At 48.0% G+C, this 21,977-nt stretch overlaps 1 protein-coding gene across 3 annotated transcripts in view; it reads left to right on the top strand.

The window, feature by feature from the left end:
- Nucleotides 1–21,977, top strand: part of SMOC2 (SPARC related modular calcium binding 2) — a 160,911-nt gene that overhangs the window by 63,903 nt on the left and 75,031 nt on the right. For 2 of the 3 annotated variants that reach the window (XM_072765897.1, XM_072765889.1), the window contains exons 5-7: nucleotides 7,411–7,458; nucleotides 10,887–10,937; nucleotides 12,178–12,252. In XM_072765897.1, coding sequence (XP_072621998.1) covers nucleotides 7,411–7,458; nucleotides 10,887–10,937; nucleotides 12,178–12,252 — 174 coding nt within the window. Of the gene's footprint in view, nucleotides 1–7,410; nucleotides 7,459–10,853; nucleotides 10,938–12,177; nucleotides 12,253–21,977 lie in introns of all 3 variants that reach the window. The other variant, XM_072765909.1, reaches the window with a different exon arrangement.

Genomic DNA, 21,977 nt, shown 5'->3' with positions numbered 1-21,977 from the left:
GCCTCTGATTTATATTTATTCTGTAAGGATTTCTTCTTTTCTTCTTCCTTCTAAAGATTTGAAGACTAACATTGCTGGGGGCAGAGTAAAACTCAGAAACAAAGGACTTTTCTCCAAGGGAGGATTTTTGTAGCTCATCTCTTCGCTGTTATTTGGAAATTGCTTCAGGGTTTTTAATCTCATCTCCCTTCTGTAACGACGCACCTTGGCCAAGAGCTTATTCCTGGCAAGAGTACAAAGCACTTCGAGACCCTGTAAGCTGAACGTACATGCAAGAATTCTCTGTCTTACAATATCCCAGGAATCTTTGTATGTCGCTCAGCTTGAGGCAGGTGTTTGAAGTCAGCTACAGAGTTGGGGATGCAGAGCAGAGGAGGGGACACATCCCACTATATGACTGAAGGCCTTTGAGTGCCGCCCAGTGCACCCCTTTCTGAAACCAGGGTCGGTCATGGGGGGAGTTCTCCGGAGCAGGACAGGGGTCATGTTCATCCTGGTGTCCCCACTCCCCGTGTTCCAGCGCCTTCTCGTGGTGCAGGGCAGAAAGTCAGCTCTCCGGCCCTGCTCATTTCCCGGCGAGTTTTATCACATCAAGTATTATCTCTCCTTTGGTGTCAATGAGAGGCTTTGCATTTCCACTGAGAGGGATGAGTGAGTTAGTGGTTCTTTCCCGGAGCTGATTGCTTATCTGAGCAGCTTCTCCCTTTGGGTTTGGGATGGTCCATGCATGAACCATAGAGGCCTTTGGGTGAGATCAGAGAGCTTCTTGATGCAGTGTCTACATGAGCTTAACCATGATCCTCGTATTGTCCACAACGCCCACAGTTCTGGCCTCTCCCTGAAAGGGGGGGTGCTTCATGTGTCCTTGAACATCCTAATCCTTTCTGAAAGTCTTCACTTTATAGACAGAAGCTGTTTTATTCATTTTTCACTCATGAATTTCCCTGGCACTAAATGAAGGAACTTGCACAGCTGAGGATTTTTAAAAAAATATTGTATTTATTCATTCATAAGAGACAGAAAGAGAGAGGCAGCGACATAGGCAGAGGGAGAAGCAGGCTCGCTGCAGGGAGCCTGATGCGGGACTCAATCCCTGGACCCTGGGATCACACCCTGAACCAAAGGCAGACACTCAACCACTGAGCCGCCCAGGCGTCCCCAGCGGAGGAATTTGAAAGAAACATCCAGAACAACTGAATTTCCAAATATTGAAATCAACAACACAGCCACAGCTGGCTTCTCAAGTCTCTGGAGTATTTCTTTGTACAAATTATTGAAATGCAAATTCAGAGTTGCTTTGTGTGAACCAGAAAGTCTACAGATTAGAAGGAGCTGTTTTTTTCCCCCAAAATGCCTTCCCTTGGCTTAACAATTCTCTTCCTGAAAAATGATAGTAAAGTAAAACATTTCAGTGCCCACTGGCAAGGGAATTAGATCAGACAGCTTTAACAAGAGTAGAAGGTGCACAAGGACGGAACCCATGGGCCCCTGGGGTGAGAACCAGAGAGGGGTGACCGTGGCTGCTAGGCTGCAGTGTAGACGTCACTCACTGACATTTGCTTTAGAATAAAATACAAATCGTCAGGGACTCTTATGACAATTTTCAAAGTTTTGAGGAGATTCATTTTATATCCCTAAAGAGATAAAATAATGATTTGATAACAGCCAACACAGAGTAGGGAAATTTCCTGATACAATTTCCACACGCAAGAAAATGAAAATTTTCTTTTTTTTAAAAAGGGAAACAGGAAAAGTGCACACAAAGCAGCAGGATAGAGGGAGGGCCAGAGGCAGAGGCAGGGGAAGAGAGAGAGAATCTCAAGCAGGCTCTGTGCCCCGTGCAGAGCCCAACCTGGGCTCTCAATCTCACGACCCTGAGATCATGACCTGAGCCAGAATCAAGAGTCAGATGCTTAACTGACTGAGCCACCCAGGGGCCCCTCTCTGTGATTACCCTAAAGCCAGGATTCCTCAGACACGTAACAGAAACTATGGTCATTAAAACCATGGTGTATAGAAAACCATCACTAAGCTAGTATGAGGTGTTCCTTCCTAGTGTTATAGTCTGTATATAATAGGTGCATAATATCTAGTATTACATACAGGCAAGATTTGGGATTCACTAACAAGGCTCCTGCACCATCTACTAAGACCTAGTAAGCATCATAATCTAATTGGTTTTGAATCAGATGAGCCACTACCATGGTGGTAAGCTGCTGTGTTGCAAGCCTGGTTAGATGCTGGCGTGGGTCTTATAGGGCAAGAGTAGAGAACACATGTAATTCACAGCATCAGGTCCCTCGTGGGAGGGGTGGGGCAGCACACCGTTGTGGTGGCTGCCCAACAGTGTTTTGCAAGTCATGGGATGATCTATGGAAGGTCATGTTGTGCTCTGGACTTTCCTGTTTCTCAACTTTGACACCGGTGTTCATGCGGTTGATTGGGTGTCCCAACAATCCCGGGACGTAACGCAGGCAGGTGTTGTGCCCTACTGATTTATTAAAAATTGAGTGCAGGCAGCTCTCATTGTGCACGTTGGCTCAACCATAGGACTATGCCTGTCACCCTCTGTAGGGCTGACCTTTGACCGAAGAGCAGTGCGGGACTGGCGGGTTTCCAAGCACTTTGACATCAACATCAGCTTCCATCCTGGGCTTGGCACCCCCTGCATCTTACGCTCAGTCTTTCTGGCCTCGTTCTCCCACCGCTGGGCCGTTCACTGGTAGGAGGGTCAGTGGACCTGAGATCAGAGGTGCTGTTGATGCTGAGAGGCTTTGTCAGCCTTCTCAGGTCACGCTCTGGCATCCCGACTCTGATTCAGGCTCTTCCATGCACTGGCACCACACTAGACTCTGCAGAGGCCAAGATGATAGGAAAGTCCCCACCCGGGGAGGTATGTCCTCATAAACTGAGAATGTGCACAGAATAATGGGGACGAGGAGCTTGCAGAGCACTCTCGTAGAGTATTCCTTTGGACACGCCATGCCCCGCTGCACTGCCAGCCTTGCTCTCAACTCATGCTGCTATCCCCTCTAGCTGGGGGGCCTGTTCACCCCTCCATCTTCTTCAGGGGCCTGCCTGTCTGCTCAGCTCCTCCAAAGGCTAACAGTGCAGACATGGATCCTGGCCCTGCCACTGGCTGGCTAAGAAAGCTGAGGCCAGTTAGGCACCTGCCCAGACCTCAGTCTCCTCATCTGTATAATGGGCATAATGATGGTCGCACTTTCTCAGGTTGTCGTCAGCATTAAATGACTTAATGCATGTGAAGTACTTAGAACAATGACCAACACACAGTAAGAACTTATAGCTTAGCCGTGTGCACAAATGTAGTATAAATTATTTAATTTCCATTTTATGCTTATCTCCCCAAAGTAAATGAAACTTTTTAGTGCTTTGTTTCTTGCATTGTTTGCTAGCACACAATGAGCATGTGTTAAATGAATGAGTGGAAGTGGTCACGGAGAGAGGCTGACATCACTCAGGCTCATTGGGGCCCTGGCTGACCATGTGCTCTGAGTGGAGACAGCATTGCTTTCTGCTGTGTGCAGACCTTGTCTCCACCTCTGCATATAAAATACTGAGTGAAGGCAGAGGCCACAGGTGGGATATGCAACAGATAGGTGACAGAACACCTGAGATTTTTTAAAATATATTTTTTAAAGATTTTGTTTATTCATGAGAGACACAGAGAAAGAGAGAGAGAGAGGCAGAGACACAGGCAGTGGGAGAAGCAGGCTTCATGCAGGGACCCTGAGTGGGACTCAATCCTGGGACCCTGGGATCATGACCTGAGACAAAGGCAGATGCTCAACCACTGAGCCATCACTGAGGGATCCCACACCTGAGATATTTTAAGTGAATGTTCATTGTGTGCTTCTTTTCTGTTGATTTCTCTCATGTTGTCATTCGAGCAGGGAGCAGATACTCCTGACACTGCCCATTTTGCAGATGAGGGAATGGAGGTTGGGGCAGATGAAGCCACCTGACAGGGTCACAGAGCTGGTAGGTAGTGAGTTTGTTCTCCAGCCCAGCCTCTGTCTTACTCCCTGAGCCGCTCTGCCTTGCGGTATTCGCGAGATCATTCATGGTGATGCTGGCTGGGAATGAGGGGCAGAAACAACCAGCCAGCTCCTGAGAAAAGCCCACTGGTTTGTACCATGGTGGGGAAGGAAGGGTTTGGAGGGGTGAGACCACTGTTTGGTGCAGGCTCTCTGGGCCTCTGCTTTCACAGAGCACAGTGTCTACCAGGTTACTCAGAGTTGCAGCAAAGAGACATATATCCAGAAAATACAGGAGAAACAGAGCCTCTAATCCTTCTATTCCTTTTCTTTTTTTTTTTCTCATTCTTTCCTTTTTTCTGAAACAAAGCCATGTGATCTTGTAAATCTGCACTCAACTATGCGATTTCCAGAAACGGATAACTTACAGTGGCTTGTTTAACTGGGCCCTGTGGGGGCCATCCATTCTGCATGTTAGACATGTGCTTGCCTGCCCTGGGTGACCTCCTTAACCCTCTCCCTTCTGCCCAGGCCTCACACACCGGGGTGCAGTTGGCGCTGGGGAAGGAGCTGGCTGGGACCTCCAGCTCTCAGCAGGACATGGCACCCTCTGCCCAGGCTGGTCCAGGCTGTTCCAGCAAAAAGCTGGTATCCCTGCATGCAGCTGGACTTGAACCAGGTGCTCAGAACTACAGCCCATGCTATTCCCCCTTAAACTGTGGGTATAGTTCTCCCAGCATTGTGTTTCTGTGGTTTCGCATACCCGAATTGCTAAAGAAAGCCACCTCTTTTTTTTTTTTAATTTTTATTTATGATAGTCAGAGAGAGAGAGAGAGAGAGAGGCAGAGACACAGGCAGAGGGAGAAGCAGGCTCCATGCACCGGGAGCCCGATGTGGGATTCGATCCCGGGTCTCCAGGATCGCGCCCTGGGCCAAAGGCAGGCGCCAAACCGCTGCACCACCCAGGGATCCCAAAGCCACCTCTTTTAAAAGAGCATTTAAATGGGATAAGATCTCACCAATGGAGGGAATTCACCTGTGTCCTTGGAAAAAGGAATCCGAGGAGTGGTGTTCATGTCCATGAGCGGTGATCAGGTCTTGCAGGTGTAGCTGGCCAGCCCGTGGCTCACAGAGCTGTTCACTGTCCCCCAGGTGCCCTCTTCTGCACCTACATCCTAGAATCTCACCTGTCCCAAATTCTTGGGAATTCTTCAGCAAATCCTTTTCTCCAGAAAACTGTAGGAATAAAGTAAGAGTTGCTTCTGGTTTTGGGTTCATGGATTCTGGTGGGCATAGTGGTTTTGCTGTGTGGACAGTGATGTCCAGCCTTCTTCCACTTCCCGGGGACAGGACACTGCAGGGAAGGAAGTGAGATCTGGGGGAGGCTTTTTGTCCAGAGGCAGTTGAAAGATGAAATAAACAGCGTCTCTGGGTCTTCTGTTGCGCAACACTTGAATCAGGGAGCAGGTTACCAAGGACACCTGACTCTGCTCTAAAATCACGTCTTACTATTTAAGAACAAGATGGGATAATTTTGTATCGACTGGTTTGAGTAAATGCCAAATGAATTCATGGGGGCCAGTGAGCAAGCCGAGAGGGGGTTGGTTTGGGAGAAAGTGCACCCGGGGTTGCAGGGAGATGCTCAGAGTGCAAATCCACAGCTTGTGGTCCTCAATCCTTAGATGTCCCAATACTACCTTAATCCAGCAAAGAGGCTCTCATGTGGGGCGTGGAATTACTATGCGTGACATTTACATTTAGCTTAGAATATTAGAATCTGAATAGTCATATTGAGAAATATTACTGAAATATTATCATTTCCAGTCACAAGTAGAAAACATTTTTTGACTCATTGCAGAAACACATGATAACAGTAAGCTGATGACTAAAGACGCTTAAGCTCTTTAAGAAATCTGGATTTGTGTAGAGAGGCATGAAGGGAGAAGCAGGCCAAGTAGGGCCCCAAAAGCTTTAGGAGAAGGCTACACAGTGGGGTCCCTTTCATGCCCCAGGGGGTTCTCAGCAGAAGTGGAATCCTGGGTTTTGAAGCCTAGACGCCATGGGCCGTTCCCCTAGTGGCAGGAGCAGCAGCAGGGAAAGAGCGAGGGGCCAGCTTCAGGGAGTGCCCCTCTGATGTCACATGGAGAGCTAGGCTCACCGTGGTCCTTTCTGTTCACCGGCACGTGAAATTTCCAAATGCACGTCGCCCACTTCTTAGACTCAGGGCAGGAGGAGCGGGTGTGTTTCCACCTGAGCTGGAAGCAAACCCAACGAGCACAACCACCGTGGACCCTCTGAGCTTTCCTGAAGTTGGCGCTGCTAGACGCATGTCTACTGTGTGCATTCTGTTCCCCGAAGTAAACCTGCTCACTTAGTTTTGGCAAAGGGCGTGAGGACCCATCACCTTCATGTGATTTCCGCCGATATTTCGAGAAAATGAATAGTCTCTGCATGATCGTGTTAACTCTCTGTCCTGTGACATCGTTTCCTGTGATGAACTGCTGGTACATGTGCAACTGTATTGCTGCTATATTCTAAGAAACAGGAAAAATATTATTAAATGTCATAAAGTTTATATCTTCTGCATAAATGATGGTTTGTATTTCAAAGTCACATTCCAAATTGTCAAGCAAGTAATGGGTTTCACGTTCTGTGTCATGAGATGTTTTCACGGAGGAGTGCAAGCCAGCGTGAGACTGTGGTAATTCTAGATGAATCCCGCATCGACGATTCTGAACACAATCGGCAGGTAAATTCTGAAGTCATGCTGAACAGAATTTTCTGTTTTTGTTCTTCCGAGTAGGTGTGATAAAGTGAGAAAAACGGTTATGCCTGTTGAGTTTTGAGCTAATGGGGAAGAGAGAGCCACACCTCACAACTCTGATGCAAACCTCTCAGTGTAACATAAATATTACAGGCGCTCTCATGAATCACTCCGACAGCCTGAGCTGGTTTCCTGCATTCTTCTACAGAAAGCTCCTCAATTTTCTTTCCTATAGAGCAAAATCCAACTGAAACCAGGATTTTATTTATCTTTGGTTGCATGACTTTTTATTTTTTTTAAAAATGTTTCCTTTTTAACTCTGATTCATTCTGCCTCAACATGGCAATGCATGTTAAAGGAATTAGGACACTTTTCGAGTGAAAAAACTATGACATATTGCACACTGAAGAGTATATGTCCTCGTGTACATGGCCAGCTAGTTAACAGCACGAATGGGCACCTACCTTGGTTTACTAGTTGAGGGCTTGTGTCTACAGATGACATTGCCACCTCAGGGTCCCAGATGCCTTGAGTAATTTAACTAGAAAAGCACTGTAAACTAATCCAAATGGAACCTGATGTTTGCATAACAACTTCTGATGACCATTCGAGAGCCCCAAATAATTTATTCCTTATTTTCCCTTTTAGGTTCCATAAATGAAAAGCTACCCCAACGAGAAGGCACAGGAAAAACAGGTAACTATCTTAAATTTCCCTGATGATAATATATAACAGCTAATTTGATCTATGCCTGAAGTTAAAATTTAAGTGTGGACTCCATGTTAGGGAGAGCTGACACAATTAGTTACTTATTCGTTCAACACACATGCACTCACCCCTTAGGGTTGCCAGGGACCTGCAGGTGCTGGGTGTGTAACCCCCACATGCCCACCTAAGGGCCTCTCCGGAATGACTTGTGCTGGGACCACCTGTAGATGCTGGCAGGTGCTTCCTGGAGTCTGTACCTGTGGGGAGGGCTCCAGATTGGTGTTGGGTTCCACACGTAGATCTGAAGCATGGCAGTCATTGAGTCATTTACGTTTAGCTCAGAATGTAAGACATTAGCTTTCTCAGTAGCTGAGAAAGACATCTCAATGCTTTCTCATGAGAAAGAGGGGTACGCTTCCCACCTAGGACAGTCACATCCTCTGGGACTGGGGCCAACATGAATGAGGTAGAGCAGCTAGCCATTTGTTTTTGGAACCGCTCCATAGCACCTGATTCATCTTACGCAGTCTATGGTGTGTCCACCATGACCTTTCATGAGTCCCACCTTTTCTCTTTGTGCTTCCTGCAGCCATCGTCCTGTAGACCCAGTGATGTGTGTTCTGCCTTTATCCTACGTTGACCTTTATTTATTTTTCTATTTTTTTCTACATTGGCCTTTAAAGTCAGAAGTCATTTTCTTTTTTTTTTTTTTTAGATTTATTTATTTATTTATTCATGATAGACACAGAAAGAGAGAGAGAGAGAGGCAGAGGCAGAGACACACAGGCAGAGGGAGAAGCAGGCTCCATGTCGGGAGCCCGATGTGGGACTCGATCCCAGGACTCCAGGATTGCACCCTGGGCCAAAGGCAGGCACCAAATCGCTGAGCCACCCAGGGATCCCCTGAAGTCATTTTCAGGACAAAATGAAGATAATGATTTAGTACCAAAATTTTAGGCAACTCTTTTTTTTTTTTTTTCCTGATGTAAGTTGTAGTATATGACCCAATAATAAAGAAAAGTGATACAAAGCCAAGTAGACCTGAGTTTCACTCAAGTCCATTCCCTTAAGCATGTATTGAGGTTATGGTGGGGACTGTCTCTGCCCTGGGAAGGTGGTAGAGTGCCTGTGTGTTATGAAGATAAATACAAGTGACATGCACCTGGCACACGAGACAGTGTCAGCCTGTGAGGACAGTGCCCGAGGGGAGTTTGGTGGGAGCGTGGGTGGAGCAGTCTCATGAAAGGAGAGGCGGTGGGTGAGCATGGAAGGGTATGGGTGTAGGGATGGGTATGATGTAGGACAGAATAACCTGATAATTGGGGAAAGTAGCACATTTTTTAGGGGAAAGATGGTGGCAGGCAGAGTCAGAATGCAGGCCAGAGAGAACATATACATTTGGAAAAGAATGTTAGATGAACAGCTTAGATTTGGTCTGTAAGGTCCCAGGGTGGACATGTCAGTATTTTCTAGAGAGGAGGAAGGGACAATATTCATGTGACAAACATCCATCAGATGCTCAAGAGGTAGAGGTGACAAAGGAAATACTGCTTCAGATGCGGTTTCTGGATGCAGGGCCTCTTAGCACATGCTCAACCTGCTGTAAAAGTTTAAAAAAAGATCCCTAGGGAATTGGTATGTGGGCACAGAAATTAAGGCAGGAATATATTCCTTCTGCTGAAGGCTCTTGATCTACAGACATGCACACAACAGAGAAAATACCTGAAATTAAGCCACACAGCTGGCTTGTGGATCAAAATGAGGCCTTGCAAACTCTTGTAGGGAAAAACAGAAAGCACACAGCTCTCCACGGTTTGATTCATTTTCTCGAGTCTGATATCAGTAGACACTGGTGCATTTGTTACGTTGAGACAGAACGACACAGGGACCCTGAGCATGGGTGGTGGTGGAGTGGGTCATGCTGACGGCGGGGGAGGGTGGGGAAACACAAGGGCCCCTGGTGTTGGAGTTGGGGGTGGGGTTGGAGGGAGGCCTGCAGCAGCTGCCTCACCATCGTCCTTCCCATGGTGCCCTGAGCCTCACCTGCCGCGGGTGAGCTGGGCTGAGTTTTCAGGCTGGCTGGGACCCACTGATTTGGGGAATAAGCTGATGGTCCCATAGTGGTCACCTGCCTTGGCCTCAGTAAAAATGTACAACACTAATAATGTACTTGATTGGTGCCACTTCAAAGGACTTCTAAATATGTTAAGTGCACTATAGATATGGCCCCCATTTAAGTTTTGTTTCTGGAAGGAGGTTACAAGATGTTTGATGGGTTTCCAGTTACTGTCAGTGTTAGAACTTGGGTTTCTCAAATAGGCAACATGACATTCTGAGTGTTCTGACAGAGAGCACGCTTTTTATTTTCCCCAAAGATTGTTCCATGTTAAGGTTTTTAAAAAAGCTTTTCGGTTTTCCCCCAGAAAGAATTTATGAGAAACTTCATTTTTATTCCTCAGACATCTGGGAAAGTCATGAATCACAGATAAGCCTTGTGGCCAGTCCTTATCTCTCCCACTGTTTATTGTATTTTAATCCTGAAATTATTATATAACAAAATCACATGAGAAAGCTTGAGTGAAAGGCACCAGGCTGGCTCTTGAGGGCCCTGCCAAATGCCTTGGACTGCTCCCCTGCAGGGGCCCCACTTACTCAAAGCAGACTTCCAGCAGCTCATTTACCATGTCTTGGAACCCTCTAGAACCTTATGCTTTACTGGGGACCCCACAGTCTGTTTTTCTACTAATAAAGACTATCCCCTGGAATATCTGCCTCAAAGAAATGATGTAGAGCGGTTCTCTAATGCACACCTGTTCCCCCGCTCTGTGACATGGACTCCGGTCCCTCCATGAGCCCTTACCCCAGCTCCTACAGGGGTGATGGAGAGGCTGATGGTTCAGGGGTGCCTATGCTCTTTGGGAGCATAGGGCAGCAACTCAGTGCACAATTCTTAGATCCCTGCCTTGTACTCGGGAAAACGGTGGTGGGGGCAGAGCAAGGATATCCAGCTTCCCCCAGTCCACCCCAGCCGTCTCTGTCTTTGGTCACCCCAATTCACTGACTCTCTTGATGTGAGTCCCCTTTCCCACTGCTGTGTCCCCTGGCTTACATTATTTCTGTCTCTTCCTCCCCTGTCCTGAGCTGCTCTGGCTCCCAGGGACTGGCAGCCCACCCAGCATTTCCCTCAGGGGCCCTGTTTCCAGGCTGCCGACACTGTCCAGTGGCAGCTGACCAGGTGCCCTGTGTGGTTTCAGGGGAGCCCCTGCCCGGCCCCACTCATGGGTGCCCCTGGGGTGGTGGTTTTGGGTGATGTGTGGGGTATATGCAAGCCCTCAGCTTCCATCCTGTATGCACACTTACTGAACTTACTCTCATAATTGTAGTCTCCTTGCAAATCTTTTCCGTTCTGAATTCAGATGATGCGTCAGCTCCAGCGCTGGAGACCCAACCTCAAGGAGACGAAGAAGGTGAGTCCAGGATAGGATGGTCTCTGGCTGGGGGAGGGTGGTGGACATGCACCGGGGGCGGTCATGGGCCTGGGAGTGCAGGCCAGTCTCACTGCTGGAAGTCGGGTCTGACCACTTCCAACATTATGGGGCTCCTGCTGTCTTTGCTAATGGCTTTGAGCAAGGCATGTGGATGTCACCATGGAGCTTTCATGTAGCACAACCCAAGGTCTTTCTTTTCAAATAAAAATTTATGAGTTGAAATCTAATAATTTGGATAACATAAAATATTTATTTTAAAAGGGTATAAACATGTATGTCCTGTTCCTTGTTCAGAGATCACGTCTTTCACGTCATGTGTCACCACAACGTGGTACATGAGATAGGCCTTGGAAGGTCACATGCATGCAGATGTTTCTGAGGGTTTTTGAATTTTGTAGTCATGGCCAGGATGGATTGCCTATTCTTAGCCCTCAATGAATTGTCTTAGGTGTTTGCCAATGTGTCACAGATTCTCAGGTCAAAAGGAATGAAGGTTTGAAGACAAAGTGTAAGGAATGCACATGATAAGTAAATCAAAGATGGAAAGATAGAATTAAATGGCGCGTTGCAGACAACAGTAGTAGGAATAGCTCACATCTGCACCGTGCTAGGTGCTACCAGTGTCGTTAGCTCACTGGTCCTCAGATGCCCCTTCACAGAAACTTCCCTGACATAACTGGCCTGAGGTCACAGGCCGTCGTGGCGAAGGGTGGCTCAGGCCCAGGCAGCCTTTCCCGTGCTCTCGGGCTGCTGTGGGACTGACAGGGATGGTGCTCAGTGGCTTCTTTAGTGGTATTGCCGAAAAGAAGGTGTTCCTGAAATGTCTGATGCAAAATTATATCTTACATCTTGTAGTTTGTACTGAATCTGTCCTGAACAAAACCTTGTGTGTTACATGAATACTTATCCTTCCCGCACGGGGGTGTGCGTCTGTCTTGCTTTAAGTGGAGAGTGTCTGGACCCATATAACTTTTATCTACACTTCTGGGTGAAGAAAGATAGAAAAAAAAAGCATATGCTAAACTTTAAAAAATATAATTATTCTTTCCTTTTGTCTCACATACTTGATCACTGTAATGATTTCTTTAAAAACGCACAGTATGTATTTATTTAGCACACTGACTTTTTGGCTTTCTGGCTGCCTACTGAGATCTTGAGTTGAGAGACTGTGCTTTCATGATGCATCAAAAATAATTCTGATTTTGTTTTGGCTTATTAGATATTGCATCACGTTACCCCACGCTTTGGACCGAACAAGTTAAAAGTCGGCAGAACAAAACCAATAAGAATTCAGGTAAAAAGGGGCTCACTGTTACTACTTTGTGAAGAGAGCTTTGGTAGATGTAGGAAGTGGTTTTGTTTTCTGGAAGTTAAGCATGTGTAGTCCATCTTTTCCCTCAGTTTTCGATGGGTCATGCAAATAATTCTTGCGACCTGACTACCAAAATGTAGTTGGGATTTTGCTGTTTTTATTAAATTTTCTAAATTCTTTAAAAGGGTTCTCTGAAAATGTCAAGCAAACTTTAGCTTCAGGTATAAAAATAGAAGTACTTGATAACAAGTATTTGTTTTTGACCTAATTTCAGAGATGTCCAAACACTTGGCTGATTTAGTTCAAAATCCTCAAAACTATGTGAATTGCCTTTGCTACAAAAGACTGTTTGACAGCCTTGTACATGTTAAAGCTGACTGTTTTGACATTTGGAGAGGTGAAGGGTTGCCTTCTATAGGGTTCACGACTTTTGCTGGTTTCGTGAAAGGGGACTCGTTCTGTGATCTTTGCACTTAGCTGATTGCATGTTTGCTTCCTCTGGCCTTTTCAAGTGATTTTTTTCAAATGAATACTTACTGAAAGAACGTGTCCTTCCAGGTTTAAAGTATTCAGCTGCTGAGGGACCACAGACTCTGTAATACTGCGAATGTTCTGTGATTGGCGTCTGGTGAAAACATCATAAAGGTTCACAAAGCAGTCTTAGAATCACAGCTCTGCTACCTGTGGTTACATGTATTCCTCTTAAATGTGTTTGAATGCCCATGTCTAAAATAAACAAACAAACAAAAATACCCAAAAGACAAAAAGTTCAGGATACAAGAATAGTTTGGTTCTTTCCCATACCTGTGCCCTGATGTATACCCCATCAAGGACTTCTGAAGGAAATCCCAGAGTCCTGCTATTTTGCAGCCCCCTAGAAGCCCCAGGACAGACTGTCTGTTGTAGGAATGGTCATAGATACACAACCCAACATGAGGAAGGAGTCATGAAGGCACAGTCAGAGGGTTGGGATGGAGCAGGTCTGATGGGTCCTTCTTGTGTGGTTTCTGCCTGGGACATCCCCATCACAGCCTCCAGCCTCACATCTTCATGCTCAGCTCACACTGTTACAGCCCAGGACTTGACCCTCATCCTCCCTGGCTGCAGCTCTCAGTGGGCTGAGATGAGAAAGTGAAAAATCTAGAGGTCTGACTATCGGATACATGTGTACAAATGGCAGGGAAATCTAAAACATATTTATAGAATTTGAATTTTTTTTCTCAGAAATGGCTGGAAAAAGGTTTTCCTATTGCATAAAGATATTAACGTGCAGACTTCTCTTATGAACTTTAGAAATGGGGAGTTAGTTTTGTTCAATCTTGTCACCCTATTTCCCAGAGTTAACTCATTAGCTCTGCCTCTGTAGCATATGATTAGTATGTGGGAAATGAACTCAATGTGGTGTTTTCAGTGGGCCTTGAAAGCTTCTCATGGGGGAAGCAATGGGGCCAGACCTAAGCTTCACTTGGGGAACATGTATAATTATTCTGAGCAATATCCTTGGCAAGGTGCATGTTTCTATAAAGCAGTTTGACTTGTCAGAGGAAATGACTTCAGGTCTTGATGGAGTTGCGTGTAAGCTCATAGAATAAGCGCATTTCTGTGTTTCTCTCATCATGGGCTGTTACCAGATTTTCAGGCCTTCTGTGACCTGATAGTCTATGTAACCTACAGCAACAGGGATGGCTTCCACCATTCAGTGGGACTGAAAATGCTTTTCAGGAAACACCAGTTTACCTAAGGCACCCTATACTAGGATTTGATTTAAATCAGCCTAAATGAGCAAAACACAAAAGCAACATTCAGTTGATTTATGGACATGGAACAGGAAATTACTGAATTCTCTCTTGAAGATCTGAAGAAAGATCAAATTGGTATTTTACAGTATTAGAATAATATTTAATTGATTATGTGTAACAATGGAACATCAAACAACCATAAGGTTTGCATAACAACTACTGTTGTCATTGAAATTTCAAATATAAAATGAGCTTCATTTGTATTTGATTTTAATTATTTTAACTTAATGTTTAAATTTTTAAATTTTAAGAGTGAGTAGGGCAGGGCAGAGGGAGAGGGAGTGAGAATCTCAAGCAGACTCCACGTCCAGCATGGAGCCACATGCAGGGCTCCATCCCAGGACCCTGGAGAGCATGACCTGAGCCAAAAGCAAGAGTCAGATGCTTAACTCACTGAGCCACTCAGGTGCCCCTAATTTTCATTTTTAAAAGATCCTTTTACTAATGATCTTCTTTTGTAGAAATAGGCACATTTGTTTAACAAAGCATAAATAATTTGTGACTTACTATTCTGTATTTTTTTTTTTTTAATTCGCTGTCTTTTCTTACTTTTTCATGTTCTTTAATGCAAGAGGCCAGACTGGGAATGCATTTTTCTTTCGCTCTGATATTTCTTTATCAATTAAAGGTCCCTCTAGTTTTGCCCTGTGAGTTTGTGCTAAAATAATATAAGATTACTGATGCTACTAGATACATAGATAATGATTGCCAGTGTAATGTGTGTGCTGTGTGCCTGCAGTCAGGATGTGTGGGGGGATTCAGTGAGGAGTTCATTGCAGGAACCATTCCCGCAAAGGAAAACATAGCACTGCTGTCTATGATAATTCACACATTGTAGGGACTCAGTAAGTACTTATTAAATTAATAAAGAGTTGTGCTGTCCTGTTTCACTGGCTCTCTGAGGTAACATTACTTTTTTCCCTGAAACAAGATAAATGAAGCAAACAACAACAATAAAGCAAACAGATAAATAACTAGAAAAGAGAATTAAGTACAGCTTGACTGCTGCACTTTTATTAATTGAAATTCAATATTAATATAAATGTAAGAGTCTCTTGGTGATTCACTTAGCAAGAAGAGCATCACTCCTGTTACATGAATCCTTATACATTAATGAATAAAACTAAAATTCTGTTTTAATTAAGAATGTATTAGTCAATTTTCCCTCTTAATATAAAATTGAAAGTGTCAACTACTTTCCCAAATCATTTATTATGTTGTTTTATTTCTATTGAACGAGATATAAAAGTTGATCTTGAAATTTTACCAGAGAAGAGGTTTTGTGACACATGGTTTTTGAATTATGTAAAATGCATTTGTGGAATGTAAAAGGAGTAAGAGAAGGCTTCTGAACAAGGAACGCTCTCACACTAGGGAATGCTGTTGTTTGCAATATGGGGCATGGATGAGGACAGAATCGAAATTCCAGGAAGAGAGTAACCGGGGCGATTTGGATGCTGCAAATCATGCGGCTTTGAGCTGGGCCTGTCGGTGCCCAAAGCCCAGTCTTTCCTTTTACAAATCAAAGTAGAGGAAAAACAGAACTCTGAATCTCAGGGAAATGGAGAGACTTGTGTCATTGCTCTGATTTCTTTAGCTTTTGGAGCACGTTTTACGGGGCAGCTGAGCTTTGGGAACTCCTTGCACAGTGAGGAGGCGTTAGTGGAATTATGGAATCTCACAACTGAGGAAGCCGCAGAGGCTACCTCATTCAACCCATTTCACGCAACAATCGAAGAAACAGACCTCAGGGCAGCACAGGTGGATAGGTATGTTTTTAAATGTGCTGTTCATTAGGAGGAAGCCACATTACGTGGACATTGATGTCTTCACTTTGAATGTTCTGGTAATCTGCAAGCTATGACGAGAGGATGACGGCCCCATGAGGCTGAGGTGAGCCCGGGTCTGTACTGATGCATGGACTGGGAGACAAGGGGGTCCATCCCGGCCATGGCTGCACCTCAGGATTCTGACTTGCCTTGGACACCGTGCAAGGTGTCCCCTCCGTCCTCACACCTCTAGGGACACACGGGGCTGCCCGCCCAGGGCCACCTCTGCCTCCCGGACCTCCTGATCTTACCACGTGATTGACTCATGATGGCTCTTCTGTCTTGTTGAGTTGCGGGTCTGAGATCCTTGTAATTCTTAACAATAATTTGAAACTTCCTTTGCATCTGAGCAGATTCACGGACCTGCCTGTTAGCCTCCGAACCCGGACTGCGGAAAGTGGAACAGCCTGGGTGACGAGGCCCGGTTGTCCTCAGCAGCCCGCAGCCTGGCTGTGGGAGCCGCACGTGCACACACGGGACCTCCTTCAGTACAGACATGGTCTGGAGGACACGGGTGACTGTCACCACCCTCTTTCAGCCTGCATAGACTTTCTCGCTTTAATATCGGGGTTAATTTTAGATATTTACTTCATCTCTTTTTCTGAAAATATTTTTACCAACATAATTAAGATTTTCATGCCAAGAAGAAGTGGCGTGCCATCAAAGGCTCCTCTCTATCAGCTCCGACAGTGGCTATGATTGAGCTAGGAGTGAACGACCATGACCACCTTCCTCCCGATGTCATATTTGGCTCCGTGACATCTGAGTGATGCCTTCTGACTCCCGGATAGAATGAATGTGATGTACTGGAGGTTTGGGGAGAGTCAGTAAACATCCTCTGAAGGCCACGGGCAGGTCCTTCCGTCCTGTGAGCAGCAATGACAGCAGCAGGGAAGCGGCATGTCCTGACTTGCCATGTGTGGAGCCCCTTGTGTGCCTTCCTGCCCATCCTACTTGGCCCTCAGGACAGGCCAGCGGGGCTGGGGTCCTGGCCTGGACTCAAGGAAGGCCTGTCACCTGGGGATGCTCATCACCCTCTCCCCAGGAGGGGCTGCTTAGGGGTGGCAGGTGGTTTTTAACTGAAAACCAAGAGGGTTGTATCCTCTGCCCTGGGTGCTGTAGATCCTGACATCGCTCTGGAGTGTCCCTCTTCCAGGAGCCACCCAGGCATCGCTGCGGGCCTGATGGTGCCCAGGTCTGCACCCAGAGTTTCCCAGTGAAGCAGAAAGGGGTGAGGGGGACATGAGGCTGGCAAGACATGCAGGGGGCCAAGGGCATCTACAGGCAGTGAAGTGGCATCTGTTTCTGGGGTGTTAGGGGCCCAGAGATGCCAGAGTATGGTCACGCAGAGTGTCTGGGAGCTGAGATGAGGGGAGGACCCCCCTGAATGTGCAGCTACATGGCAGAGGGCGGACAGCATCCTGCTGGGCCCTAGCCGTCAGCCTCTGGGAGGAGGGCAGGGTCTGGGGGAGGCTGGGGGCCCCAGTCTGGGGTGCAGGTTGCACTCACCAAGCCTTGGGTAGAGAGGACGCCCCCTCCTGTCCCTGAGGATCAGAGTAGGAGCCAGGACCCCGGAGGACCCGGGAACACAGGCCGTCCTGGAGCGATGTGGTTCTGCTGGCCAGTGAGCTCTGTGTGCTCGGGCTGCCAAGCCGTCTGCACCTGCAGTGTAGCTGTGAGCTGGGGTGCAGCTGGTTGCCCCAACGGTGTCCTGTCAGCTGGGAGACCATAATGCCTGCTTCTCTTCTGCATCCTGTCGTAGGGGCCCACAGCTGGGTTCTGGTGTCAGCCCACTGGGGCCTCTGCCCTGAGTCAGCCTCTTGGCTGGACTTGGGCAGCGGCTCCCCTGGATGTGTTTTCTGCATGGTCAGTGGGAGCAAAGCAAATGCCAAGGCCCAAGGAGAGCAGAGGGGGGCTTGGTGCAGGGAGCTGTGTGCGCCGCGATGAGGACGCAGGCTCCACCTGGCACCAGCCCTCCTGCCCAGCTCCTGCCCTCTGCACTGCCTGCAAAGCCTCTGCCTTCAGACCTCTGGCATCTCCTGCCTTGGTGATGGTCCTGCCTCCAGGGGACCTGTAATCACCGGCCAGGGGGATGCCGAGACCAAGGGGCTAATGGTTCTCCCAGGTGAAGAGAAAAGAATAATGCGCCGGGAACCATTAAACGCGTCAGGAAACAGCCCGGGCTCTGTACCCACCAGGGTCGTCCTGTCCAGCGTTCCTGAGCTGGGGGCCGCCAGGAGGATGCATGGGCCTGAAAGCTCGTACTCCCCTGCCACAACTGCTTGGATCCCCTCTGTGGCGCACAAGGAGGTGAGGTCTCTGGGGGCCCATCATGCCAGCGTCTCAGGACAGAATTCCTGCTGATGGAGGCCCCACCAGCTGTCTCTATGCGACTCCCGGGCCTGCCCCTGTGACCAGGGCCTGACCATAGAGCCCAGCCCCAAACCTCCCAATCCCCCAGGCCCAGCAGCTTCTGTGGGAATGCAGGACCTCATCTGACCGATGTGGAGCCCAGCTGCCTGGCCACGTGCTAGATATTCCTGAGATGAACATTTGTAGATGAACATTTAAATCAGTGACACCTAGTGAAGCAGGCTGCCCTCCAGAGTTTAATGGGCTTATCCGGGGAGCCCCAGATGTCAAGGGTGAGCGCAGGGGCATGGGGGCCAGTCGGGGATGACCCAGGGAACCCTGCAGCTGTTTGCCAGGGCTCCTGTTCCAGTGAAGCCTGTCCCCCATGTGGACATGACTTGTCCCCGGTGTGAGACATGGTACCTGCGAGCCACGTAGGATACAGGTGGGTCACGCCCTGAGGGGGTGTCTGTTGGAGGGTGTGGATCCAGAATCAGGGCTGTGCCCACTGCCCTGCTCTGGGAACGGGGGGGGGAAGCAATGTTTTCTCTGTGTTGTGGCCCACACCCTGACCTCTCCGGCCACCACCTTTAACGACCTGGGGCTGCTGGTGGATGAGGAGCGCCGTGTGACTTCTCTGTCTGTGGGAGACTCGGGGACATTGACCATGGCCTTGAGCGTGGGAGCAGCCCAGCTCCTGGAGCCCTGAGCATCATGTGGGTCCTGGACGGCTGAGCTCCCCGCTCTGCCACACACGGCTTTTCCTGGCCTGGGTCACAGCACCCCGCTTGCCCCCTGTGGGACGCCTCTGCTGACTGCAGGGTGGGGTGCTGACCCAGGGCACTGTCTAACCCTGGGGGTTGATCTGAGTGGCCATGGCCGTAGGTGGTGGCCGTTGGGGTGCCGGCAGGCTCTCCCAGGAGCTCGGAGGGAGGGTTGGCTTCCTGTCGCTGCTTCACATCCGAAGTTGGCAACTCAGTGTGTCTCCTCTCTCTGCCTGTGGCTCTTCTGACAGCCGAATGCCAGGTGGCGGAGATGGCCCTTCAAGGATCCCAGGGGAGAGCAGCCTGGGGCCAGGCTGGCCCGGCCCTGAGAAGCCTCTGGTCTCACTGGTCTTTCCCAGTTGTGCATGTGCGCTGGCGGAGACGTGGGGCCGTGTCCTCCTCCTGCTCGGGAGAAAAATGTTTCTTCCTCCCTGAGCTCTTAAAAACAGCTCTGTTTTATATCCTGGGGATGTCCGTGATGCCCAGGATGTTCCGCGGTTTTATGGGACCCCCTTGGTGGAAACATTCTTCTGCTTTCTTCAGAGCCGATAATTTCTGTTTTATTGCACATATTAAAATTAGTGCCAGAAGATAATTATCTTTTGATTCTGCTTTAAATCATGGTAAATTGCACTCCCTCGGGAAAAGTCATACCCATTATGTTTTCTTTCTTCGTTCCTAAGTTTTAAAGTATTTGTTACCCCAGTTTCCTTTTTATTCTGTTTTTCAAACGTAGGATTGCAAAGACATCGAGATACCCACTAGATTCTTAAATGATAAAATTGATAAAATCTTGGTTATTTGCAGAGATTTAAAGTATGAAAATACATCCAGTACCTTCTTTTAAATGTGGACTGTAGAAGTATATTATTTAAAAAATATTGGGATGCCTGGGTGGCTCAGTGGTTAAGTGCCTGCCTTTGGCTCAGGGCGTGATCCCGTGCACAGTCCTGGGATCGAGTCCCGCATTGGGCTCCCTGGATGGAGCCTGCTTCTCCCTCTGCCTGTGTCTCTGCCTCTATCTCTGTGTCTCTCATGAATAAATAAATACAATCTTTTTTAAAAAAAATTCATCTACCCAAAAGTGTGCATAACTGAATTGATTCAACTTTCCTAATGGTGAAGAGAAGTTTTCATTTCAATCATGTATCCAAACTGTGGTTAAAGAGTCGGGAGGCGACATTTCAGTGTGAGTACAGGAAATAGTCACAAGCGCAAGCACATGACCCCCGAGCTGGTTGAGAACACACACTGGCCCAGTGTTCATCCGTGCTTCTGTTCTCACCACGTAAAGAAGCGCATCTACTGCACCGTTGAGCTGATGAGGTCTGGTATTAAATAGAACCGTTGCTGTAACTGACAGAAAGCTTATCATGCATCTGGCAAAGTGCTACGTGTTTTTAATAGGTAATAGAGTCTAATTCTTGTCTCCCGGGGAAGCACATTTTCAAAATCTCTAAGTGGCAGAGGCTTGGATTTAGCCGGGATCTGGGGACCCAGATTTCCTACGCAGCATTGCTGATAGGACAGGGGTGTCGGGTTTCCAAAGCCAGTGGGCTCGCCAAGGAATGGCTTTGTCTGATTCTCTGGAAGCTGTCTCTGTCCTTCAGAGCAGACCAGGGTGCCTGGCTGTGCTCCTCTGCTGTGCTCCTGACTGGGTGCAGGCCTGGGCTCTGGGGAGGGGTCGGCCGCAGAAGTGGCGTGATGGGAGGGAGCACCGGGAAGAAGCAGGAGTCAGGCCCCTGGACGGGCCCCGGGTGTGAGGTGTCCGTGTCTCCACTCTGGAGACTAAAAGCCGAGCTGCGCCTTCTCACCATTTATGTGGCTATTGCAAAGGGACACACCAGATGGGGAGGGGATTCCTGGAGAGGCTGGTGCACCACGTGCCGTGGAGGAGCCGCGGGGCCCGTGCCGTGTACACACGTTGTGTGTGGGAACACCGCAAACAGAGCAGCTATGGATGTGACAGTCCCTTCTCTGGGTGGCCGTGAGTTAGCGGTGGCCTTTCCTCCAGCAGCGTCTCTGCTGCTCCCGAGAACCTCCCATGGCCTCTGTGACGACTGAGGATGGGAGGTCGCTGGGGCTGGTTTGGGGTTCCCTCGGCGTGAGCCCCCTGAGCTCATCTCTCTCTGCACGTCGGAATCTCAACTACAGCACTGAGACCGACTAGGTGGGAGTCAGACCGTGGGTGTGAAAGCCCCGCCGGCCAGCTAGGGCCAGCCGTGTCAGCCAGTCCCCAGGGGTTCACCCCTCAGGTGAGTCTCAGACTTGACAGATAGCAGGAGGAAGCTCCTTGAGGCTCCCGCGTGTGTGTGTGTGTGTGTGTGTGTGTTCAAGTTTCTAGAGAGCCACATTGCGAATTCAGGTGCTAGAAATCCTAAGGCCACGTAACAGATACCCCGAGAAAAGGTTTGTCGGTTGCAGTGAAGTGCATGGGTTGTCTTGGATCCTGATGTGTTTGAAGCATGAACTTGAAGGAGACGTCTCTCCTTGCCTTTCATGCTCAGGAGTAGACTAGAATCTAACAGAACACACATCGCTGTGATCCTGTTTCTATGGTCTCCCCGTCACTTAGATTAAAGACTAAATCAGAATTGACTGGGCTCTGAACAATGGAGGGTCTTCTTGGAAATGACCCCGTTGAACGAGATTAGAATTCCTGCCTTTGCCCGCCCACCGGGAGAGCCAAGGGGGCATTCTGTCCACAGCTGCCCTCATCCGAGTGCCTCTTATCTTGTCGGCGGCTTCTCCCTCCCTCACTGTGGGCGATTATTTGTGTTGGGTGAGTCCTATAGGGTTCTGCCAGCTACCGGCACGTCTTCCTTCCAAATGGGACAAAGTTCATAAAATTGGTGAGATACCCTTATAAACTGCTGATTGATGCATGACTTTTATCCAAGCATGATGCATGACTATAATTACAATGACCTGAGTGACTTTGTGGCCAGTTTAAGAAATGTTAA

This window comes from Vulpes vulpes, chromosome 1 (assembly GCF_048418805.1).
Source record: "Vulpes vulpes isolate BD-2025 chromosome 1, VulVul3, whole genome shotgun sequence".
NCBI lineage: Eukaryota > Metazoa > Chordata > Mammalia > Carnivora > Canidae > Vulpes > Vulpes vulpes.
This window is presented reverse-complemented; position numbering and strand designations above follow the sequence as displayed.